General features: G+C 59.4%; 4 protein-coding genes across 11 annotated transcripts; 2 read left to right on the forward strand and 2 right to left on the reverse strand.

Moving 5' to 3' along the window:
* Nucleotides 1-71: 71 nt before the first annotated feature.
* Nucleotides 72-7,258, forward strand: GAL3ST1 (galactose-3-O-sulfotransferase 1). 7 transcript variants are annotated; one of them, XM_015878471.2, is made up of 3 exons: nt 72-155; nt 4,294-4,430; nt 4,981-7,258. In XM_015878471.2, the coding sequence occupies exons 1-3, from the start codon at nt 87-89 to the stop codon at nt 6,125-6,127; spliced, it is 1,353 nt and encodes a 450-aa protein (XP_015733957.1). In that variant the 5' UTR covers nt 72-86; the 3' UTR covers nt 6,128-7,258. The 7 variants fall into 7 exon arrangements, with proteins under 7 accessions (XP_015733957.1, XP_015733959.1, XP_015733961.1 ...); XM_015878473.2 differs by lacking the exon at nt 72-155 and adding an exon at nt 1,844-2,413; XM_015878475.2 differs by lacking the exon at nt 72-155 and adding an exon at nt 2,707-3,107.
* Nucleotides 7,259-7,900: 642 nt separating this feature from the next.
* LOC107321479 lies at nt 7,901-10,137 on the forward strand. The gene is made up of 8 exons (XM_015878421.2): nt 7,901-7,983; nt 8,197-8,367; nt 8,599-8,779; nt 8,850-8,961; nt 9,099-9,181; nt 9,320-9,414; nt 9,496-9,573; nt 9,670-10,137. Exons 1-8 carry the CDS (start codon nt 7,935-7,937, stop codon nt 9,939-9,941), a joined length of 1,041 nt encoding a protein of 346 aa, XP_015733907.1. The 5' UTR covers nt 7,901-7,934; the 3' UTR covers nt 9,942-10,137.
* On the reverse strand, nt 10,131-11,567 carry MTFP1 (mitochondrial fission process 1). Its single transcript, XM_032447880.1, has 4 exons — nt 11,315-11,567; nt 10,879-11,006; nt 10,570-10,802; nt 10,131-10,350 (listed from the first exon to the last, which is right to left on the reverse strand). Exons 1-4 carry the CDS (start codon nt 11,364-11,366, stop codon nt 10,278-10,280), a joined length of 486 nt encoding a protein of 161 aa, XP_032303771.1. The 5' UTR covers nt 11,367-11,567; the 3' UTR covers nt 10,131-10,277.
* A 3,125-nt stretch (nt 11,568-14,692) lies between these two features.
* On the reverse strand, nt 14,693-19,287 carry LOC107321477 (SEC14-like protein 2). Of its 2 annotated transcripts, none has more exons than XM_015878419.2 (12): nt 19,156-19,287; nt 18,427-18,502; nt 18,205-18,248; nt 18,039-18,098; nt 17,779-17,967; nt 16,271-16,366; nt 15,952-16,012; nt 15,795-15,878; nt 15,575-15,681; nt 15,353-15,492; nt 15,108-15,277; nt 14,693-15,018 (listed from the first exon to the last, which is right to left on the reverse strand). In XM_015878419.2, exons 1-12 carry the CDS (start codon nt 19,207-19,209, stop codon nt 14,843-14,845), a joined length of 1,257 nt encoding a protein of 418 aa, XP_015733905.1. In that variant the 5' UTR covers nt 19,210-19,287; the 3' UTR covers nt 14,693-14,842. The 2 variants fall into 2 exon arrangements, with proteins under 2 accessions (XP_015733905.1, XP_015733906.1); XM_015878420.2 differs by lacking the exon at nt 19,156-19,287 and adding an exon at nt 18,824-19,044.
* Between the last annotated feature and the right edge of the window lie 1,901 nt (nt 19,288-21,188).

Here is a 21,188-nt window from a genome sequence, read left to right on the forward strand (position 1 = left end):
GGCCGTAAGGCTGGGTTTCCCCATATTTATCCATTCATTTTAAAACAAGCCTTTTCTTGTTCCCTGTCCCAGCAGGTTGGTGGTGGATGGGGCACAGTGAGAGGAGCACCCTGAGGTGGTGGCAGTGCCCTCCTGGAGCTGCCATCCATGGCAAGGTGAGTGTACACACATAGGGCCTCGTCCCACCCCACTGCTGCAGTATTTGGGTTTGGGGCAGAAGAGTGTTCCTAAAAGAGGGCTGTGAGAGCTGATAACACATATACATGGTTTGCTTTGGTAGTGTCCCATGGCTGTGAGCATTACTTTGCAGATGGGAGTGAGCAGTGCTGCTATGCCCCATCCACAGCCATTGGGTGCTGCGATATCCACCAGAAACAAAAACCCAGCAGGAAGAAGGGGGAGCAGAGAGCTGCAGAGGAAGAGTGGGACATGGGAAGGGCCAAGGCTCCTTCTCCTGGCTGAGCTCTGGCTCAGACAGCTGTCAGATGGAGCTGGGATGTATCCATAGTGAGGAAGCATTGGGGCAGGGATGGAAAGGCAGCTCAGCTGGAAACAGGTGCGTGACTTAATCCAGTGCCTTGTGTGCTTCATGCAGAGTATCCGCTGTGACAGGTGTGCCTTAGGTGGGGAGATGGGTGATAAATCACTGGCATGAATCCAGTCAGGGTTGGGCACAGCAGGGAATGCATCAGCCTGGAGCTGGGTGCTCCAACCTGGCACAGACCCTGCTTTCCCCATGGGAAGTGTTGCTGTGTGGGGCAGCCGGGTGGAAGGCAAAGGAACATCTCTGGGCTGCTTGGTGCCCCGAAGCAGGTCATCAAGGGGGGAAAACCTGGTCCTGTCCCCAGCCAGACTGGAGGGAATCATCCCCTGCCTCCCCACAACATGTGCCCCAGAGAAGGCCGTGCCTTCCCGTGGGGTTTATAGGGGATACCTTTGTCTCCCAGCTGCAGTGAAGGCCGTGCCATCTCAGTTCACCCGTGGATGCACTCATTTCTCTCCCCTGGCTATGGAGAGCCCAGGAAGGCTGGCACAGGCTCAGGCTTTCATTCTGAAGATTCTGAGGTTGCATACACAGCTTCCATCATCCTGTGACACTGCAGCTGGGAGCACCAAGAGCTGTGTCCTAAGAGAACAGGGACCTGCCTGCCCCACAGCCAGTGCCTCCATCACACCTGGGAGCAGGGCACAGCTCTCCACGGATGGAGAACATCCTCTTTTCTTGTTGCTGGGCTCAATGCAGTGGCTGTGACGGGGCAGCAGCTTCGCATTTCCTGCTCTCCATTGGTGTGAGGGACGCAGAGCTCCGGCTGGTGGGAAGGAGCCAGGGCCGCATCCGGTGCACAATGGTCCCTTCTGTGGCTGCTGGTGGGGTGATGCTGGATGGAAACACAGCTCAGCAGCTTCCTCACAGCTCTGCTGACACTGCCATGGAACACAGGAGCCATGTGATGTGTGGCCTCTGACTTCTGAGCAAAGGGAGGCTGGTTCCCAATAAACCAAAGCCTCACACCCCAGCAAGCAGGAGAGACCCGGGCCCCCCTCGGGGTACCTTGGGCACCCTTCTGGTTGCCCACCTGAGCACCTGCCTCCCCCATCCAATGAGCAAGTGATGCACCAGAGAGCACAGAACGTGAGCATTGCCATTGTGGGGCCATAAAAACCAGTGAGAGATGCCAGGCAACAAGGGGAAGGAGAGGGCAGGCAGCTCCTGTGGAGAGAAGACCCAGCCTGGAGCTCCTCCCCATAGGGAAGAGCTCATTGAGCTGCATGGGGAGATGTCTCCGAGAAGGAACGGCCACTGTCCTTATGTGATGTGCTGGGGGCCAAAAAGCAGCACGAGTCACCAAGCGAGCACTGCCAGCACTCACTGTGTTCGACGTCTCCTTGGTGCTTACAGGGTCACCCAGCACCCCCAGCAACCCCAGGACCCCCTGATCCCAACCCCGCAGCCGGGGGTGCCGGGTTGGCAGCACCAGGCCGGGCCTGGGCAGGGGCAGCTCTGGCTGCAGCGAGCCGGGGCACCCGGCCACAATGTCCCCGTTGATGGCAGTGGAGCAGATGGAGACAAACGGCCCCGTTGTTGTGGCAGCGGGGTGAATGAGCCCTCTGTGCTCCGGCGGTGGGTGGAGAGACGGAGGAGAGACGGGGTGGCAGCGGGAGCCTCACTCCACGCCTCGAACCGGCAGCGCTGGGGAAGGAGATCCTTCTGATTTGGCTTCCCCTTCCCCACCGGGCTGGGTGCGCTGGAGCTTCCATTTAGGGGATGGTATAGGGACGGGGCAGCTGCTGCGGGCTGCTTGGGGAGAGCCTGTTCCATGTCGGAGCAGCATTGCCTCCCCCGCCCCGCGCCCCGGCCAGCCCAGGAGAGGAGAAGGACGGTGTGCAGGGAGCAGCTGGAGCAAAGGAAGAGGTGATGGGGGGCTGAGCATGCAGGGCTTGGTACGGGGGGATCGGGGGAGGTGAGGGGTGGGTGGGTGCCGGCACCCGTGGCATGAGATGCCAGTGCATGGGGGATGGGAGGAGCGTGCCCATGATGGGCATAGGGTGAGGAGAGCCTGAGTCAGGGCTGCCGGGGGCTGGAGGCGGCGGTGCCTTGTGTGCAGCTCCCTGACATTCAGGTTGTGAAGGGGTCGGTGCCCATAAGGGAAAATCTATGGGGTGGCTGCTGTGGGAAGCATGGGACCCTCGGGGATGCAGGGATGGGGCTGGGACGTGGATGCGGTGGGGGCCATGGCTGGCACGGCCACGTCCCTGCGCTGTGGCTCCGGCTGCAGCGGGTCTTTCCACCCGGCGGATGGGAACCGGCAGCCGCCCCGCTGCGAAGGGAGCCCCAGGACAAAGCCTCCACTTTGGCATTTCTCCTGCCGAGCTATTAATAATTAAGCCACTCATTTAAGGCAAAGTCAATAGAATAACTGGGCTGGGAACTGTTTGCAAGGAACACCACGCCAGAGGCGGCCCGGGTGGAGCTCAGCATCCCCTTGGCATCTCTGCCGGCGGGGCCGGGTGTCGGCAGCCGCGGGGATGCTGCGGACAGCTCAGCCGCGCTCTCGCCGTCATTTCCATCTCGGAAAGCCCAGGGAGCAGCGCTCGGCTCGGAAGAGGTCGGTGAGGACGAGCCGTGCCCGGCGTCTGGTTACGCTTTCCATCCATTATTCATCGAGATGGAAATCTCAGCTGCGGCGTGGCTCGCTGCCCTCCGCCGGGACAAGGCAGGAGAGATACAGGCTGAGAACGGAGCCAAGCGCTGCGGGGAGGCTTCGTGCACAGCGGGGCGAGACGGCGCCGGGGGCCCGGTAGCGTTTCCGCGTGGTTTATCTCTGCAAAATCCCTTTGGAGATCTTTGCTGCTCGCTGTACGTGCCGGGCTGCAGGACACGCAGCGGGTGTTTGCGGAGGGCGGCCCAAGGGTGCGAAGGACGGATGGAGGCCGGATGGGTGCTGGATGGAAGGAGGGTAGGGCACACTCTGCTGCCGGCCCATTGCGGTGCGCCCTGCTGCACTGCGGCACCTGGGCAGCCCCGGCGCGGTGTGCGGTGCTGCTGCAGTGCGGGTGCGGGGGGGGATATGCGTGCAAATGATGTGCCCTTGTCTGCGGTGCTGCAGGTGTGCGGGTGGCCGTGTCCTTGCCTGCATGCGTGGGTGAGCCTATAGGTGTGCCCTTGTGTGTGAGTGTGCGTGGATGTGTGAGTGCCTGTGTCTGCATGCACATGCACAGGCCGTGTCCCTGCGTGCAGGAGTGAGATCTACATGAGGAGTGTGCACCTGTGTGTGCGTGGGCAATCGTGGGCGTGTGTCTGTGCCCCTGTGCATGCACAAGCACATACAGATGTGTATGTGTGTGCTGCTGGCAGGGCCATGCAGGGAAGGTGGTGAGGAGCAGGTCCATGTCAGCCCCAGCTCTGGTGCAGCCCAGAAGCACGGATTAGGACCTCCACCGCTCAATGCCAAGTTCTCTCCATCCCAGTGTTTGCTGCCATTGGATCAGAGCAGTCACCTGTTCCTCCCACTTCAGCTCTTCAGGTTTCGTTTTTATAAAGGAAATTGCTTTCGATCTTTGGAACACAGGGACGAGATACAGCATGGGCAGAGCTGCAGCACCTTGTCTGCAAATCTCTCTTGGCCAAGGATGAGCCTGGCACCGATTCTCTTCTCCCCAGCCCCTAAAAGCCTTCTGTGATGCTTCTCATGCTTTATTTCTCATTATTTCTCTTCCGCAGGCTTTGCTCCCCGCGCTGCCCTTCCCTTACCGCCCGCGCTGCTGACGGCTGTGTCCCTTCTGCCCTTGCAGGTGACCACGATGCTGCATCAACATGGGAAGCCCTGGAGGTCCATGTGCAAGGGGCTCGTCCTGGGGACCCTCCTGACCAGCTTCATGCTCCTGCTCTACTCCTACGCCGTGCCCCCGCTGCAAGTCAGCATGACACAGTGAGTGTGGGGACTCCGCGTCACCCAGACACCCTGATGGCTTTGCACTGGGATGTCATTGCCCCCACAGGACACTCCAGTGCTGTCTGTGTGATGGGAAAGCTCCTGGGGAGGCTGAGGGTGCTTGCTTTGGGGTGATGGGGCTGCCAACACAATGGGTACAGATGAGTGTTGTGCTCTTTGCTCCCATCCCCTCCAAACCCAGAACGCAGCAGGGCTCAAAAGTGAAGGCTGTTTCCCCAGGAATGGGTTCAGAGTGTCTATGGAGAACATTAACTTTATCCCGTGTATAACACAGCTCCATGTGTGGGCACTCTGTAAGCTTCTTGCTCCTGTTTTCTACATTGCGGTACCACAGCATTAGCGAGGATCAGCTCTGCAGCTTCATGGAGCTGCCCAAAGTCACTCAGCCCTGGAGTGTCCATTACCAGCTCTGTGCATCTCAGATAGCACAGGGGTTGTTTGTTCTGCCGTCCATCACCCACACAGCCATACCATGCCATTGTGTCTCTGCTCACCTCACCGCTGCCCTCTCTCTCCTCCCCACCAGGATCTCCGTCCCCTCCTGCTCCTCCTCCCAGCTGCAAGCCAAGGGGCCACCAATAGCCAATGGCACACGCAGCACTTCAGGAGCCAACTGCCGGCCCAAGGTGAACATCATGTTCCTGAAGACCCACAAGACGGCCAGCAGCACCATCCTCAACATCCTCTTCCGCTTCGGGGAGAAGCATCGCCTCAAATTCGCCTTCCCCAACGGCCGCAATGACTTCTACTACCCGTCCTTCTTCGAGAGGAGCCAGGTGCAGCACTACCGCCCAGGAATGTGCTTCAACATCATCTGCAACCACATGCGCTTCAATTACGAGGAGGTGCGCAAGCTCCTGCCGGCGGACACCACCTTTGTGACGGTGCTGCGAGACCCTGCCTACCTCTTCGAGTCCTCTTTCCACTACTTTGGGCGCGTCATCCCCCTCACCTGGAAGCTGCCGGGGGAGGACAAGCTGGCCGAGTTCCTGCGGGACCCCTGGCATTACTACGACCCGAACGGGTTCAACGCGCACTACCTCCAAAACCTCCTCTTCTTTGACTTGGGCTATGACAACAACATAAAGGCCGACAGCCCACTGGTGGAGCAGCACATCCTGGAGATAGAGCAGCGCTTCCACCTGGTCATGCTGCAGGAGTACTTCGATGAGTCCCTGGTGCTGCTGAAGGAGCTGCTGTGCTGGCAGCTGGAGGATATCCTCTACTTCAAGCTCAACGCTCGCAAGGGTTCCACCATCTCCCGGCTGACGCCTGAACTCTATGACAAGGCGACTGCTTGGAACCTCATTGATGCCAAACTCTACCGATATTTCAATGCCACCTTCTGGCGGAAAGTGGAGGCTTACGGGAGGGAGAGGATGGCCAAGGATGTGGCTGAGCTGCAGCGGGAGAACGAGAAGATGAAGAGCATCTGCATCGATGGGGGGCACGCTGTGGACGCCAGCGCCATCCAGGAGTCCTCCATGCAGCCCTGGCAGCCGCTGGGAGAGAAGTCAATCCTGGGCTACAACTTGAAGAAGAAGATCAACAAGAAGCACCAGAAGCTGTGCCGCAAGATGCTGACACCTGAGATCCAGTACCTGACGGACCTCGGGGTCAACCTGTGGATCACTAAGCTGTGGAGCCGCGTGCGGGACTTCCTCAAGTGGTAGAAGCAGCGGGCGCCCTGCGGGAGAGTTGGTGGCTCACATCGTCCTTCCTTCACATGTCTTTGGGTTAGACACGAGCAGAACATCATGGTGGGTCCCCAGCCAACCCCTGGGCACCCAAGAGTGGCTGATGGGATGTAGGAACCCAGTTCAAAGGACGCAGGCTGTGTGGGTTGGTTGGGGTTTTGAGGTTTTTCCCAACAGGATCCACTTCTTCCTTCCATGTGGAAATGCCAGAGGTGGTGTGTGAAGGGCAGGGCCCCATTGTGCCCCTGTTGTGGTGACATACATCCACCACCACGGACCTGGAGGTGCACAGTGGGTCAGACAGCAGTGGGACCCATGGAGCATGGGGCCAGGGACCTGTGGGGGTTTTGGAGCTCACGCTGACTCACACCCAAAGGGCTGCTTTCACTTCTCCCTATCCTTCCATCCCAGATTTGGGCTCCCTGTCTGAGCCCATCATTCCGACTGTGCTGCTTGGGCTTCCCCAGTCCAAAGGTCCTCAGTGAACCTGTGGCTGTTGGTCCCCCAGCAAGCCCCAGTGAGTTTCTAAGTATTATCCATGCTTGAGTTTGGAGAGCATCAAAACCACCCCAAAGCCTTTGCCAGTGGTGGTCCCCAGCATGTCCCTGCAGCACCCTGTGGCAGCAGGTCCCCCCAGCACGCCATTTTTCCAGTTAGAGGACCCCATGGTGCTGATCCTTGGTGGGGACAACCTGGTAGGACCATGGAGTCTGGTGAGAACTGGTGTTGGGAGCAGACATGGAGCCCACAGTGCCAGCAGGAGCAGATGGGGTGCAGCATGGCAACAAGCTGGGCAGAGCTGGTGGTGGACACAACCCCAATGGGGACCACCACATCACAGGGAGCCCGTGGGTGCCCCAGCCGGGCTGGATGACAATGGCATGGGGCAAAGCCAAGAGTGGCCCGGGCCATGGCACCGTGTGGCCGCAGGGGTGACACAGGGAGCCCAACTCTGCCACCCTCTGTGTGTTCATGTTCTGCTCTGTTTGTGAAAGCAAGCAATAAAACAACGACAACAACAACAACAAGAAAAAAGCAATTCTACTTCTGTAAAATAATTGTATTGTATATTTGGCAGTTTTTAATACACCAATGGTCCAGCTGGTCTCCGTTGGTCTTTGTTCTCTATGGGGACTGGATGTGGCTCCAGGGTATTAATGAATTTGGAAGACTCAGAGATGCTCTCTGGGCTGGGCAGGGAGCAGATGATTGGGGGAGGCTCCCATGGATCTTCATGGCCTTCTCCAGGTCCCCAGGCCTGACTTAGAACCCACTTGCCCATAGGAGAACCTCTCATCCCTACAGTTGAGCTTCTGCAGCACAGGAGCACTTAATGGAGCTGGGTGGGTGCTGATGGGGTGGGAGGGGGGGAAGGGTGGTGGGAAGCAGGATTTGTGAGGTGGGATAAGGGTGGGATGGTAGGACCAGGATCATACATGGGACTGAGACCATATAGTGGGACCTGTATTGTCCAGTGGGACAAATAGCATCCATAGGACCACTAGGACAGACTGTGGGGCCAAACCACTAACACCAGGGTGAGGTGTTGACACCAGACCATGTGCAGGTCCAGAAGGACACAGTGGGATCAAAACTAAATGGAGGGGTTGGGACTGTGTGACAACACAGAGAACATCAAGCAAACCCCTTTCCCTTTCCTCCCCCCACTCCAAAACAAAACCCAATCCAAACCAAAAAGCAAGCAGCACCAGGTGAGGGCAGTTTGCAGCCACCTGGTACTTAAAGGCCTGCAGGGCTGGGGCTGTGCTGCTGCTCTCTGAGGATGAGGCTGTTCTGGCTGCTGCTGTGTAGGGTTGTGCTGGGGGTGGTAGGTGAGTAGGGCTGGTTGAATGGTGGAGTGAGTGATCGAGTGACCTGCTGCTGGTTCCCAACGTCCTCCTGGTAGAGAGGGGCTCTGTGTGCCCCCTAAGCTACCTCCTCTCCATGAGCTCCAGGGATACCTGAGTTGTTGGGTGTCCCTGGTGTAGCTTTGGCACAGCCACACCAAGCCCAGTCCTGCCAGGCAAACTCTCACCTTGTTGCAGAGACCACCGTGACTCCAGCTGCTCCAGCATCCTCCAGTCACACAACAGTTGCTCTGAGGATGTCCCTGGATGTGGGGTTACACACTGTGGCCCCGGCGCCTGCTGCTGCCACCCCATCTCAGCCCTGCTCCGAGGAGCCCACTGTGAACTTCACCTTAAGGCTGCTGGATGGTGAGTGTTCTGTGTTGTGTTAAGTGCTGATCTTGGAGGGGATGAGACCAGAAGATGGAGCCTGCCAGGACCCCAGCAGCCATCCAGCAGGGGATGAGCTCTCTCACATGGAGGCTCCATAACCTGGGGAGTGCTGGAGCCAAAGACCCCAATGGTTGGTGCTCTGAGCCATGTGTTATGTCCCATCTGCAGCAGGATGCTGTCCTGAGCCTTCCTTCCCTTCTCCTTCAGGGGACCCCGGTGCCACGAAGAGGCCATTGGTGCTCAGCCATGGTGCTGTGCTGCACCTGGAGGTCAGGGTGGATGCCAGCCCCAATGTGTCCCCCAGGATCTCAGTGGAGCAGTGCTACGGGATGGGATCAGGGCAGCAGGCTCACCCCAGGAAGATCTACATGGTGGTGAACAGCCAAGGGTCAGTGGTGGGGAGGGAGGTCCTGGGGTCAGCCTGGGAACGTCCCCAACTTGTCCTTGGGTCTCCTCAGGTGTCTGCATGGCTCAGGGCTGGGCAGTGTGTCCATCCAGCAGCAGAGAGGGATGTCTGTCCTCCACATCTCCATCCTGGCCCCTGTGCTGGAGGCTGAGCCTGAGGAGGAGGTGAGGTTGTGGTGGAGACACAGACCTCCCCAGTGAGTTGCCCATATCTGGGCATTGTGCCACTCTCACCAGTGGGGTGGTCAGAGCCCCAGGGGAGGACATGGAGGTGGCAATGAGAATGGCTGCTGTTTTGGCAGGTTTATGTGCACTGCCTGCTGTCAGCGTGGGGTGCCAGGAGGCACAGCCCCATGTCCTGCTTCTACAATGACACCATGGCCAGGTGAGCTCAACCAAAGGACCCCTCTGGGAGGAGTTGAGACCCAAAGGGATCTCCATCCATGGACATAGTGCCATGTATCTTGGGGTGGAAGTTGGGGATCCACAGACCAACCCCCCCAGCTCTGTCCTTCCCTCCCAGGTGGCAGAACGCAGAGGACCCCTCCTGGAGCTCCCTATGTGACTGCTGTGACACTCGGTGTCCCCCCCGTGACACTGGGCTTGTGGAGCAGCCAGGTACACCCCTGGGGGGGCTGTGCTGGGCAGGGGGGGCTGCAGAAGCCCCAGAGGAGCTGTAGGGTGTGTGCATCCCCACAGAGTTCCCAGGAGAAGGGATGCTCCACTGGGAGACAGCGGGCCCACTGCTGGTGCGGGAGCTGGAGCCGTGGTTTGAAGGTGAGCAGACAACCCTCAGTTTCTCCCCATCACCCAAGCAGACCAACTTGTATGGGATCTGAGCTCCCCCTGACCCAACCCCATGTTGTCCCACAGCTCCGTGCCGTACGGTGAAGAAGCTGCTGCTGGCTGGGCTGGCCCTGGTGGGCAGTGCTGTGGTGGTGGCCATCATGGTGGGCAGTGTGCTGGGGTTGGGCCTGGCTGCGTGGAGACTGCAGGGGACACGGCGTGTCCGGCGACCCCCGAGGAGGCAGTGCCCCTTCCAGGCTGAGCTGCAGGCTGTGGTGGGGGCTCTGGTCCCCAAGGAGGTGGAGAGAAGTGGGGAGAGTGGGACAGAATACCACAGCCTGGAGCTGGGAGCAATGTGAGATGTGCTCTGCAATAAAAGGTCACTTTTCTTTAAATATGTGAGTTCTGGGGTTTTCCCCCCTCACCCCCAATTCCTCTTGGGGGTGGTATGGAGCACTGGGGCAGGACACGCTGCACAGCCTGGTGTCCCCACTGGGGAGCTGTTGATGTGTCCCCTCCTGGCACCCCCAAACACCACCCACAGCAGGTAACGTTTGAAATAATTTATTAGGACCAAGTGCAGGGTGTGTGCAGCCACTTCAAGGCCATAACCTGAGTGTGGGTTCACAGTGCAACGGGTGCAGTGCCCCATAGCCAGCAGTGTGCCTCGGTTTCCCCGCCCAGCTCTGTGTGGCTCAGGGTGCAGATGGAGGTTCATCAGTGCCGTACAGCTTACGGATGCTGGAGTCCATCAGGAAATCCACAGACCTGCAGAGGGGTGACAGGCCCCTCACTGTCACCTCATGGTCCCTCCACAATGCGGCCCATCCACCCTCCTGCTGTCCCCAGTGTCGCCCCAGTAATCCCCGGTGCCTGCTAATCCCCATAGGCTCTTCCATCCCCATTGCAGGGATGTGTCCCCAGCTCACCCCTGGACTGCAGGGGGGGACCACAGTGACTTCCCCCAGCCGTCCCCATGGCGCTCACCTGTCAATGGGGGTGATGATGACAGGGATGGCAGCCAGCCCCAGCGCAGTGGTGGCCCACTTTCGGACGGGCAGAGGCCAGCGGGTGAAGGAGCCCATCAGGGCCAGGGAGGCAGCACACAGACGGTTGATGGTGAAGCCCGGAATGGCCACCGAAGCCAGGCTCTGCCACACGAAGGTGTCCGCCACGGCCACCCCCACCCGCTGTGCCCTGTTGGGGTCCTGAGCGTGGGCCTGGGGGGGCAGAGCGCAGTGTGGGATGGGGGCACGGGAGGATGTGGGGCAATACGCGGGGGGGGGACACGCTCACCTCTGCGGCTCTTCTGCCCTTGTCAATGGCATCGGCCGTCACGTAGGCTGTGGCCACCCCATAGCTGGCCCACACGGCGGCGACCGGCACGACGGAGCGGAAGGACTCGCCCACCTCGTTGGCGTAACCTGGGGGCACCGAGAGGCGGGGAGGGGGGGTCAGCAACACAGAGGACACAGAGTCACCGCGGACACGGAGATGGGACAGCGGGGGGTAAAGCTGCGAACAGCGGGAGGAGGCGGCACACGGGGAGTATGGGGACGGGAACGCGGGGACGGACAGACCCGGAGCTCGGGGACGGTCAGAGCCGATGCCCGGCGCCGGTACCGAGTGCGGGCGGCGGTGCCGGTGCTCAGTGCCGCTCAGTGCCCGCGTCACGGCCGGTACCGGGATCCCCGCCCCGACCCGCTGAGCGCCGCCCGGTGCCGGAGCTCACCCAGGTAACGGACCCACGTGTCCCGGTACAGGTCGGGATCCTCCGCCCCCATGGCGCGAACCCGCCGGCGCCAGCTGGACGCCCCGCCCCCTGTGACGTCATCACTCCAGACCCCGCCCCCTCCTTCAGGCCCCGCCCATCGCCCGGCTCCAAGATGGCGGCGCGGGAGGCAAAGCCGGGCGCCACGTGACCCGAGCGCCACGTGGGTGGGCCGCCCCGCCGGGCTGTGGGGCCGCAGCGACGGGAGGGGAAGGAAGGAAGGAAGGAGCGGAGAAGGGGCCGGGGGAGGCGGCCGAGAGGGGCGGCGAGGGCAGGAACCGGGGCCGGCGATGGGGTGGGAGCACAGAATCACAGAATCACAGAATGATCAAGGTTGGAAAAGACCTAGAAGATCATCTAGTCCAACCACCACCAATACTTCCTGCCTAAATCATATTCCTCAGTGCCACATCCAAGCGTTTCTTGAACACTCCCATGGTCGGTGACTCCACCCCCTCCCTGGGCAGTGCATTCCAATGCCTGACTACTCTTTCCGAGAAGTAATACTTCCTAATGTCCAGCCTGAATCTCCCCTGACGCAGCTTAAAACCATTCCCTCTAGTTCTATCACTGATTACACAAGAGGCCAACCCCCAGCTCACTACAACCTCCCTTCAGGAAGTTATAGAGAGCTATAAGGTCTCCCCTGAGCCTCCTCTTCTCCAGGCTGCACAATCCCAGCTCCCTCAGCCGCTCCTCATAAGCCCTGTGCTCCAGACCCCTCACCAGCTTTGTTGCCCTCCTCTGAACACGTTCCAGGGCCGCAATGTCTTTCTTGCAGTGAGGGGCCCAAAACTGAACACAGTACTCAAGGTGCGGCCGCACCAATGCCAAGTACAGGGGGACAATTACCTCCCTGTTCCTGCTAGTAACACTGTTTTTGATGCAATCCATGATGCCGTTGGCCTTCTTGGCCACCTGGGCACACTGTGGGCTCATGTTGAGCCGAGCATCAATCAGTACCCCCAGGTCTGTTTCCTCATCACTGTCCTGTACCCACTCTGCCCCAAGCCTGTAGAGCTGCCTGGGGTTGTTGTGGCCAAAGTGCAGAACCCGGCATTTGGTCTTGTTGAACCTCATCCCATTGGCTTCAGCCCAGCTCTCCAGCCTGTCCAGATCCCTCTGAAGGGCCTTGCTACCCTCAGGCAGATCGACACTTCCAGCCAATTTGGTGTCATCCGTGAACTTACTGAGGGTGCACTCAATGCCCTCATCCAAGTCATCAATAAAGATGTTGAAGAGGACAGGCCCCAGCACCGACCCCTGGGGAACACCACTCGTCACCGGTCTCCAACTGCATTTAACTCCATTTACCACCACTCTCTGGGCCCGGCCCTCCAGCCAGCTCCTTACCCAGCCGAGAGTGTACTCATCCAAGCCACGGGCTGCCAGCTTTTGTAGGAGAATAGCATGGGAGACAGTTGTGAAGGCTTTGCTGAAGTCCAAGTAGAGCACATCAACAGCCTTTCTTTCTTTCCTTCATCCATCAGATGGGTCACAGGATCGTAGAAGGAGATCAGATTGGTCAAGCAGGAGCTGCCCTTCACGAACCCATGCTGGCTAGGTCTGATCTCCTGCTCATCCCACACCTGCCGCATCTGTCATCTCCCTCAAGACAATTCGTTCCATTCCCTTCCCTGGCACCGAGGTCAGGCTAACAGGCCTGGAGTTGCCCGGATCCTCCTGACAACCTTGCTTGGAAATGGGAGTCACGTTGGCAAGCCTCCAGTCTTCTGGGACCTCACCCGGTAACAGGGAGCTCGGAAAGATAATGGAAAGCGGCTCAGCGATCACCTCCGCCAGTTCCTTCAGCACACTCAGGTGAATCTCATCCGGACCCATGGACTTGTGACAGTCCAGTTGGAGTAGTAATTCCCTGACTGCTTCTTCAAGAATCACAGGGGGTTCAGTCTGCTCCCCAGCCGAGACTACCAGGTCAGAGCGTGGGGAGCCCTGGGAATGACCGAGACGACTTTTAAAGACAGACGTAAAGAAGGCATTCAGAACATCTGCCTTTTCCTTATCGTCTGTAATCACATTCCCAGCTTCGTCCAGTAAAGAATGGAGATTCCCCTTTGTCCTCCTCTTACAGCTGATGTACTTGTAAAAGGGTTTCTTGTTTGTTTTTACCCCAGCGGCCAGCTTAGATTCAAACTGGGCTTTTGCCTCTCTGATTTTCCCTCTACACATCTTAACAGCCTCTTTGTAGTCATTCTGAGTTGCTCTTCCCTCCTTCCACAGGTGGTAGATTCTCTTCTTCTCCTGCAACCTTAAGAACAGTTCCCTATTCATCCACGCCGGTCTTCTTCCCCACCGGCTCATTTTGCGGCTCAGGGGGACTGCCTGCTCCTGCGCCCTTAAGACTTCCTTCTTGAATAGCAACCAGCTCTCTTGGACCCCTTTGTTTGCTAAGACTGAATGCCAGGGGACTGCCCCTACTAGTCTCTTGAACAATTCAAAGTCCGCCCTCCGGAAGTCCAAGGTAGCAGTTTTACTATTCCCCCTCCAAGTTTCACCATGAATTGAGAAATTTATCATTTCATGGTCACTCTGTCCAAGGCAGCCCCCAGCCTCCACATCTCCCACCAGACATTCCCTGTTTGCAAACAGCAGGTCTAGCGGGGCATTTCCTCTTGTGGGTTCTCTGACCAGCTGCATCACGAAGGCATCCTCTATGCACTCCAGAAACCTCCTAGAGTGCTTCTTCTGTGCCGTGCTATACTCCCAGCATATGACAGGGAAGATGAAGTCCCCAATAAGGACAAGGGCTGACAACCGTGCAGCTCGTGCCAGCTGCTTGTAGAATACCTCATCTGTCTCTTCATCCTGGTTTGGCGGTCTATAACAGACGCCCACCAGGATGTCTGCCTTGTCAGCCCTTCCTCTGATCTTTACCCATAGGGATTCAATGTTATCATCCCCAGTAACAATCTCGGTAGCATAAAAGAATTCCCTAACGTAGAGAGCCACACCACCACCCCTCCTTCCTTGCCTATCCTTCCTGAAGAGTTTGTAGCCATCCATTGCAGTGCTCCAGTCATGGGAGCAATCCCACCATGTTTCTGTTATGGCAATTAGGTCATAGTTTGCCTGCTGCACTATGGCTTCCAACTCTTCTTGCTTGTTGCCCATGCTGCGTGCATTAGTGTAGACGCACCTCAGCTGAGCCCCTCGTCTTTCTCCTAGTCCCAATACCACTTCCCCAGGCCGATCTCTAGCAGGCCTGGCTTTATCCCCTTCCCCCTTCCTATCTAGTTTAAAGCTCTCTCTACCAGTCCTGCCAGCTCCTGGGCAAGTATCCGTTTCCCTTTTGGAGACAAAAAGCACGAGCAGCCGTGGCACCGTCCGTCCCTTTACTGCCGCGACCGCAGCCGGCCCCGCCGGTAGGGGCCGCGTAAGGCACAGAGGGGCCGACGGCCCCGGGCACGGCGCCCCGGGTCCCTGAGCCGCGGGGCACCGGCCGCCCTTCTTCCGTCCTCGGCGCCGCCATCACGGGCTGTGGCCCGGGGACGCCTCGCCCGGCTTGTCCCCGAGCTGCTGGAGCTGCTGGAGCTGCTGGAGCTGCTGGGCCGAGGCGGCGTCGGCGTCGGGCAGCAGCACCTCCACGCTGTAGCTCACCTTCTTGGCGTGGATGTAGCTGTAGGTGTTGTCGAAGCGCAGCACGTCTGCGGGACCGGGCCGAGATCAGAGGGGCGGAATCGGAGGGTCGGGGCTGGGGGCCGAGCCGCGGGGCTGGGGGCGAGGGGGCACTCACAGATGCCGGGCGTGGAGCAGGTGAGGGAGCCGTCCTCGGGCACCATGTGCGCGTTGTAGCGCTGGCTGGGGAACACCTCGGTCATGTCGCCCGCCCGCTGCCGCTCCCCGACCTTCGTCTTCAGGTACACCCCGAAGCCCACGTCGGCCCCTTCCGACTTGAACTGCCACCTGCCGGACGCGGCCGGGCTCAGCGCCGCCGGCCTCCGGAGCCCCGGCCCCCGGAGCGCCGCGGACCCCCCTCACCTGAGCACGCAGCCGGGGGCGAGGATCTCGTACTCCACCTGGTGGGACGAGCCCCTGTTGACCACCGCCGTGTGCTCGTAGGGCTGCGCCAGCTGATCCCGCACGTAGTACCGCTTCGGCACGTCCCCTCCGTAGTTGATCTGGGAAGGGCCGGCTTCGGGCACGGGGCACGGCCGGCCCGAGGCCGAGCGTTCCCTTCGCGAGGGAAGAGCCGCTCCTCACCTTGCTGGGGCACTTGGGGTTCCCGTCGGGGTCCGTCAGCGTGCCCCCGTACTCCGCCGGGATCTGCGAGGGCTCGATGTACTGCTGCAGCACCTCCTTCCAGTTGGCTGCGGGACACAGGGGCGCTCAGGGGGGCTGCAACCCACACAGGGACCTCGGCCTGAGGGGGGGACCCCCGAGGTTGCATGCACATGGTGAGGGTTACCGCAGCCCCACTCACATCCAAGCACCATGACCTTCTTGCGAGTGTCCTCGCTCAGGAAGTGCTTGACCAGGTTGTAGGCCACAGGGAAGATCTTGGGAGCTGGTGAGCAGAGCTGGATGTCAGGGCAGCCATCCCAGCACCGTGCCCAGCTGTGTGCCCACACCTTGCTCACCCTTTATGACAATCATGCCCTTCAAGGACTCAGGGAAATTCTCCTCAAACATCTGCATAAGCTGCAAGATGGACAGAGATTTGCATCCACATCCTCCTGCCTCAAGCACCCACTGGGGCAGCCCCATCTGCATGGGCTTTGGGCTGGTGGGGACCCTAAACAGAGGCCCCATGCATCTGCCCAAGCTTCACTGAGGCCCTGCTCTTCCATCAGCCCCTGGGACCCGAGTCACAGCCAGTCCCTGGGTCACCCAGCAGCCCAGGGTCACAAGGGATGAAGTTCTGACCTCAGTAGCCACTGTGATCCCTGCCAGCCTCACCTCTCCATTTAGTTCCACCATTGGCTTCCAGAGGTGCTTCAAGCCCAGGCCTTCACAGTCACAGACCAGCAGCACCGTCTCTACTTTCTTGCCCAGCTGGGACAGGGACAGAGGGGTCAGGTGAGATGATGAGTTCATGGATCAAGAAGCATCAGCCACTGCCAAGTCCCTGCTGCCAGCTGTCCCTGGTCATTGCCACCCTTGCTGCACAGGGCAGCCCAGCAATACTCCCTATGCCCCCGGAGCATCAGTGCAGGAGAAATTGGCAAGTGCTGGGACAGGGACATGGGTGGCAGCAGGGACAGTGGATGGCAGGACAGGGGCAGGTGGGGACTTCTGGAGCTGGCAGGAATCAGGGCTGGTGACAGATGGGATCGGGAATCACAGATTGGTAGGGGTTGGAAGGGACCTCCAGAGATCATCGAGTCCAACCCCTGCCAAAGCAGGTTCCCTACACCAGGTCACTCAGCTCGGCATCCAGGTGGACCTTGAATATCTCCAGAGTAGGAGACTCCACCACCTCCCTGTGCAGCCTGTCCCAGTGCTCCATCACCCTCAGTGTAAAGAAGTTCTTGCCCACATTCGTGCAGAACTTCCTATGCTCCAGTTTCTGTGTGTTTCCCCTTGTCCTGTCCCTACACACTGCTGAAAAGAGTCTGGCCTTGCCATCCATCAGACTCTTTCCAAGAGATCCGTGTCTTTTTGGTACTGAGGAGACCAGAATTGGACACAACACTCCAGGTGAGGCCTTACCAGGGCAGAGTAAAGGGGGAGGATCACCCCCCTCAACCTGCTGGCCACACTCTTTTTAATGCACCCCTGTAAGTGAAACTGTTGATCAGAGCCCGAACCTCTGATTGACCATCTGAGGCAAGAGATGAGTCAGCTGCAGGAGCACAGGTGAAGGTAAATGCAGCTCTGCTCCTGGAAGGGGTGGAGCTTGACTCTACCTCTCCTAGATCCCATTTAAGTGCTGACGACCACTAGGGCAGCATCTCTTTCTGGAGTTCTTGTGGTGAGCCTTATCATTGTCAAGCATCCATCTCAACTGAAAGCCTCAGCACTGGTGAGTCTTTTCTTAGATACCCTCTGGCTATTTACTCTGTAATTACAACTGTGCACTTGTATTATTCCAGCAATACATCCCCAGAATGCCACTGGCGTTTTTGGCCATGAGGACACACTGCTGGCTCATGGTCAACCTGTCGTCCAACAGGACACCCAGGTCCCTCTCTGCAGAGCTCTTCTCCAGCAGTTCATCCCCTAACCTGTCCTGGTGTGTGCAATACTTCCTCCCTACATGCAGGACTCTACACCTGCTTTTGTTAAACCTCATCTGGTTTCTTACTGCCCAGCTCGCCAGGTCTCTGAATGGCAGCACAGCCTTAATGTGTGTCAGCACATCCTCCCAACTGTGTATTATCAGCAAACTTGCTGAGGGTGGAAGGGGTGATCTTGTGGGTTTGGAGAGGACAACGATACGTGGGGACAGCCAGGCAGGCTCCCACCTTCTGGCTCTGCTTCTCACATTTCAGCCGCAGCAGCTCACAATCACGGAACATGTTCTTCATCAGGTCCTGCTTGGAGGCGGAGAAGAGCAGCCCCTTGGGATCCATCGGCCCGACAATGTTGTACCAGACGGGGCTGCCCTCCCGGTCGTATCCACACATGCCTCCGGGCATGTATTTCCTGATCACCTGCAGGAGCAGCACAAGCTGGGACACCCATCTCATGCTGGGAGCACCCACTGCTGGCCGGGGACCCCCACCTCAGGTGCCTCCCAGGCCACGATGTTGTCGGCATCCATGCGTTTGCGGACGTCCACGTGCTGCGAAGGTGAGGCAGAACGAGCCGGGTGAGGGCACGCGGCGGGGTCTTAAGGACCCCTCGGCCGGTCCCTCGGCCGGGCTCCCCACGCACAGGGACCCCCTCACCTTGCGGATCATGGCCTCTGACTTGGGCAGGTCGAAGCCGCGAGCTGCGAGAGCAGAGAGTGGAGCTCAGCCCCGCGTGGGGCGCAGCCGGGACGTCGCCGCCGAACCCGCCGCCCTCTGCCCCGCTGCCGGCTTGTTAAAGTCCAGGTGCGGGCAGCACCTCGGCGCGGTGCCCGCAGCCCCCACGGCGTGTCCCGGCCCCACCGCGCGCCCCGGGCTTACCTCGGAGCCATTTCAAGAGGAAATAGTCGTCCTGGGAGGGCAGCGAGGGGAGCACGTCCTTGATGCTCTCTCGGAACTGCGGGGAGAGGCGGCACCGTCAGCGGGGCTGGGGATGTGGCCTCGGCCCCAAAGCCTCAAGTTTGTCCCCGGGGCAGCCGGCAGCACCCAGCACTCTCTGCTCCCCGTGCCCTCCAAATGGAGCTGTCAGCGCTCTGCTCCCTGCACCGGGCAGTCACCGCGTATCCCCGGGGCAGCCCCGAGGTCGGCAGGAGCCGGGATGCTGCCCTGGGGCAGGCGCTGTAAATCCCCCCATGCACCGTACCAGTCCGTTAGGAGGCTGGCCGGATTATCCCCGCCTGAATTTAGGTGTAATTAAACCTGGGATTAACTCCCTCACCCAGAGGAAAACAACACGGTGTTGGGCTGGTGAGAGGGGACGGGTTTCACAGCTCCTTGCATCGGGGCAGGGAGGCACGGCACAAATCCGGCGGTGTCACCGTCCTGCGGGACCTGCGTGTGCCGAGCTCCGCGCTGGGAACGGGGGGCCAGCAGAGCCCTTGTGATGCTCGCCGTGCTGGGAGAACCAGAGCCGTGTCATCGGGCCTCCCGGTGTCCCGCGTCCCTGCGCTGCCGGGTCCCGCAGGTGATGGGACCCCGCGGACCCCACGGCCGAGGCGGGCGCAGCGAAGGGCCCCGCGCCGCCCCCCCCGGTGCCGGTGCCGGTCTCACCTGCGCCAGCGCCTCCGCCTGCCGCGGGCTCAGCTCCCCGACGCGGCCGCTCATGGTGCCGGCCCCGCGCCCCCGGCGCCGCCTCTTAAGGGCGGCCGGGATGGAGCTGGGCGAGGCGGCTCCGCCCTGTGCCGCCTCCAGCGCCCGGTGCCGGCCTTGGACTGTGCCCGGCACGGGTGGCCTCGCGGGCACGGCCCGGAGTGCGGCTGGGACCGGGTGGGAAACGGGGATGGGGATGGAGATGGGGATGGACGCAGCGGTGGGGACAGGAGGAGATGGGGCAGAGATGGAGGCAAGGGATGGGAGATGGGGTAGGAACTGGTGGGGACGCATCAGGGGACGGGCTGCCAAGGCTGACATCCTGGTGGGCGTTTGCTATAGACCGCCGAACCGGGATGAAGAGCCGGACGAGCTGTTGTACGAGCAGCTGGTGGACGCTGCGCCATCACGGCCTTGTCCTCATGGGGGATTTCAACTTCCCCGACGTACGCTGTGAGCACAGCACAGCGCGGAAGCAGCCGGGGCGGTCTGTGCAGTGTATGGAGGACAACTGCCCGATGCAGCTGGTGACTCAGCCCAAGAGACGGGCTGCCCCGCTGGAGCTGCTGCTCACAAGCAGGGAAGGTCCGGTGGGAGATGTGCAGGTCAAGGGGTTTTTTGGACAGAGCGAAAGTGAAATGATGGAGTTCTCGGTTCTTGGAGGAGCAGCAAAACTACGACCTGGGGCTTCCGGAGGGCGGACCTCGAGTCGTTCAGAAGCCCAGCAGGGGGAGCGCCCTGGGGTTCGGGCTGGGAGAGTCGAGGGGTCCAAGACGGCTGGTGGCTGTGCAGGAAGGAAGTCTTAAAGGCGCAGGAGCCGCAAAACGAGTCGGCGGGGAAAGAGAGCGGCGTGGATGAATAGGGAGCTATTCGTGAGGCTCCGGGAGAAAAAGAGAATCTACGCCTGTGGAAGGAGGGATGGGCAACTGAGAATGAATACAGAGAAGTCGTTAAGATGTGCAGGGAGAGAATCAGAATGGCAAAAGCCCAGCTGGAATTCAACATGGCCTCTGGTGTAAAAAGGAACAAGAAAGTCTTGCAAATACATCAATAGTAAGAGGACAATGAAGGAGAATCTCCATTCTGTACTGGATGAGGCAGGGAATGTGTTCACTGAGGATAAGGAAAAGGCAGAGGATCTGAATGCCTTCTTTACGTCTGTCTATAAAGGTCAGACCAGTTATCCTCAGGGTGCTCCTCTCTCTGACCTGGTGGTCTCAGCTGGGGAGCAGACAAAACCCCCACGATTCAGGAGGGCACAATCAGAGACCTGCTGCTCCAACTGCACTGCCACAATCCATGGGGCCGGATGAGATTCACTTGAGAATGCTGAGGGAACTGGCGGAGGTAAGAGCCGAGCTGCTTTCCATCATCTGTCAGCGCTCCCTGTTGACTGGTGAGGTCCCAGCAGACTGCAGGCTTGCAAAAATGACTCCCATCTACAAGGAGGGTAGTAAGGAGGACCTGGGGAACTACAGGCCTATGAGCCTGACCTCGGTGCCAGGGAAGGTTATGGAACAGATTGTCTTGAAGGAGATCATGCAGCATGTGCGGGATGGCTGTGGGATCAGGACTAGCCAGCATGGGTTAATGAAGGGCCGGTCCTGCTTGACCAAGCTGATCTCCTATGATCTAGTGATCTGTATGATGGACAAGCAAAAGGCTGTTGATGTGATCTACCTAGACTTCAGCAAAGCCTTTGACACTGTCTCCCATGCTATTCTCCTGCAGAACGTGGCAGCCCATGGCTTGGATTTGTGCACTCTTGGCTGGGTAAGGAGCTGGAGGGCTTCGCTCAGATAGTGGTGGTGAATGGAGTTAAATCCAGTTATAGACCGGTGACGAGTGGTGTTTTCCAGGGGTCGGTGTTGGTGCCTGTCCTCTTCAGTATCTTTATTGATGACCTGGATGAGGGCATTGAGTGCACCCTCAGTAAGTTCGCAGATGACACCAAATTCGCTGGAAGTGTGGATCTGCCTGGGGACAGTGAGGCA

Source organism: Coturnix japonica, chromosome 15, assembly GCF_001577835.2.
Source record: "Coturnix japonica isolate 7356 chromosome 15, Coturnix japonica 2.1, whole genome shotgun sequence".
NCBI lineage: Eukaryota > Metazoa > Chordata > Aves > Galliformes > Phasianidae > Coturnix > Coturnix japonica.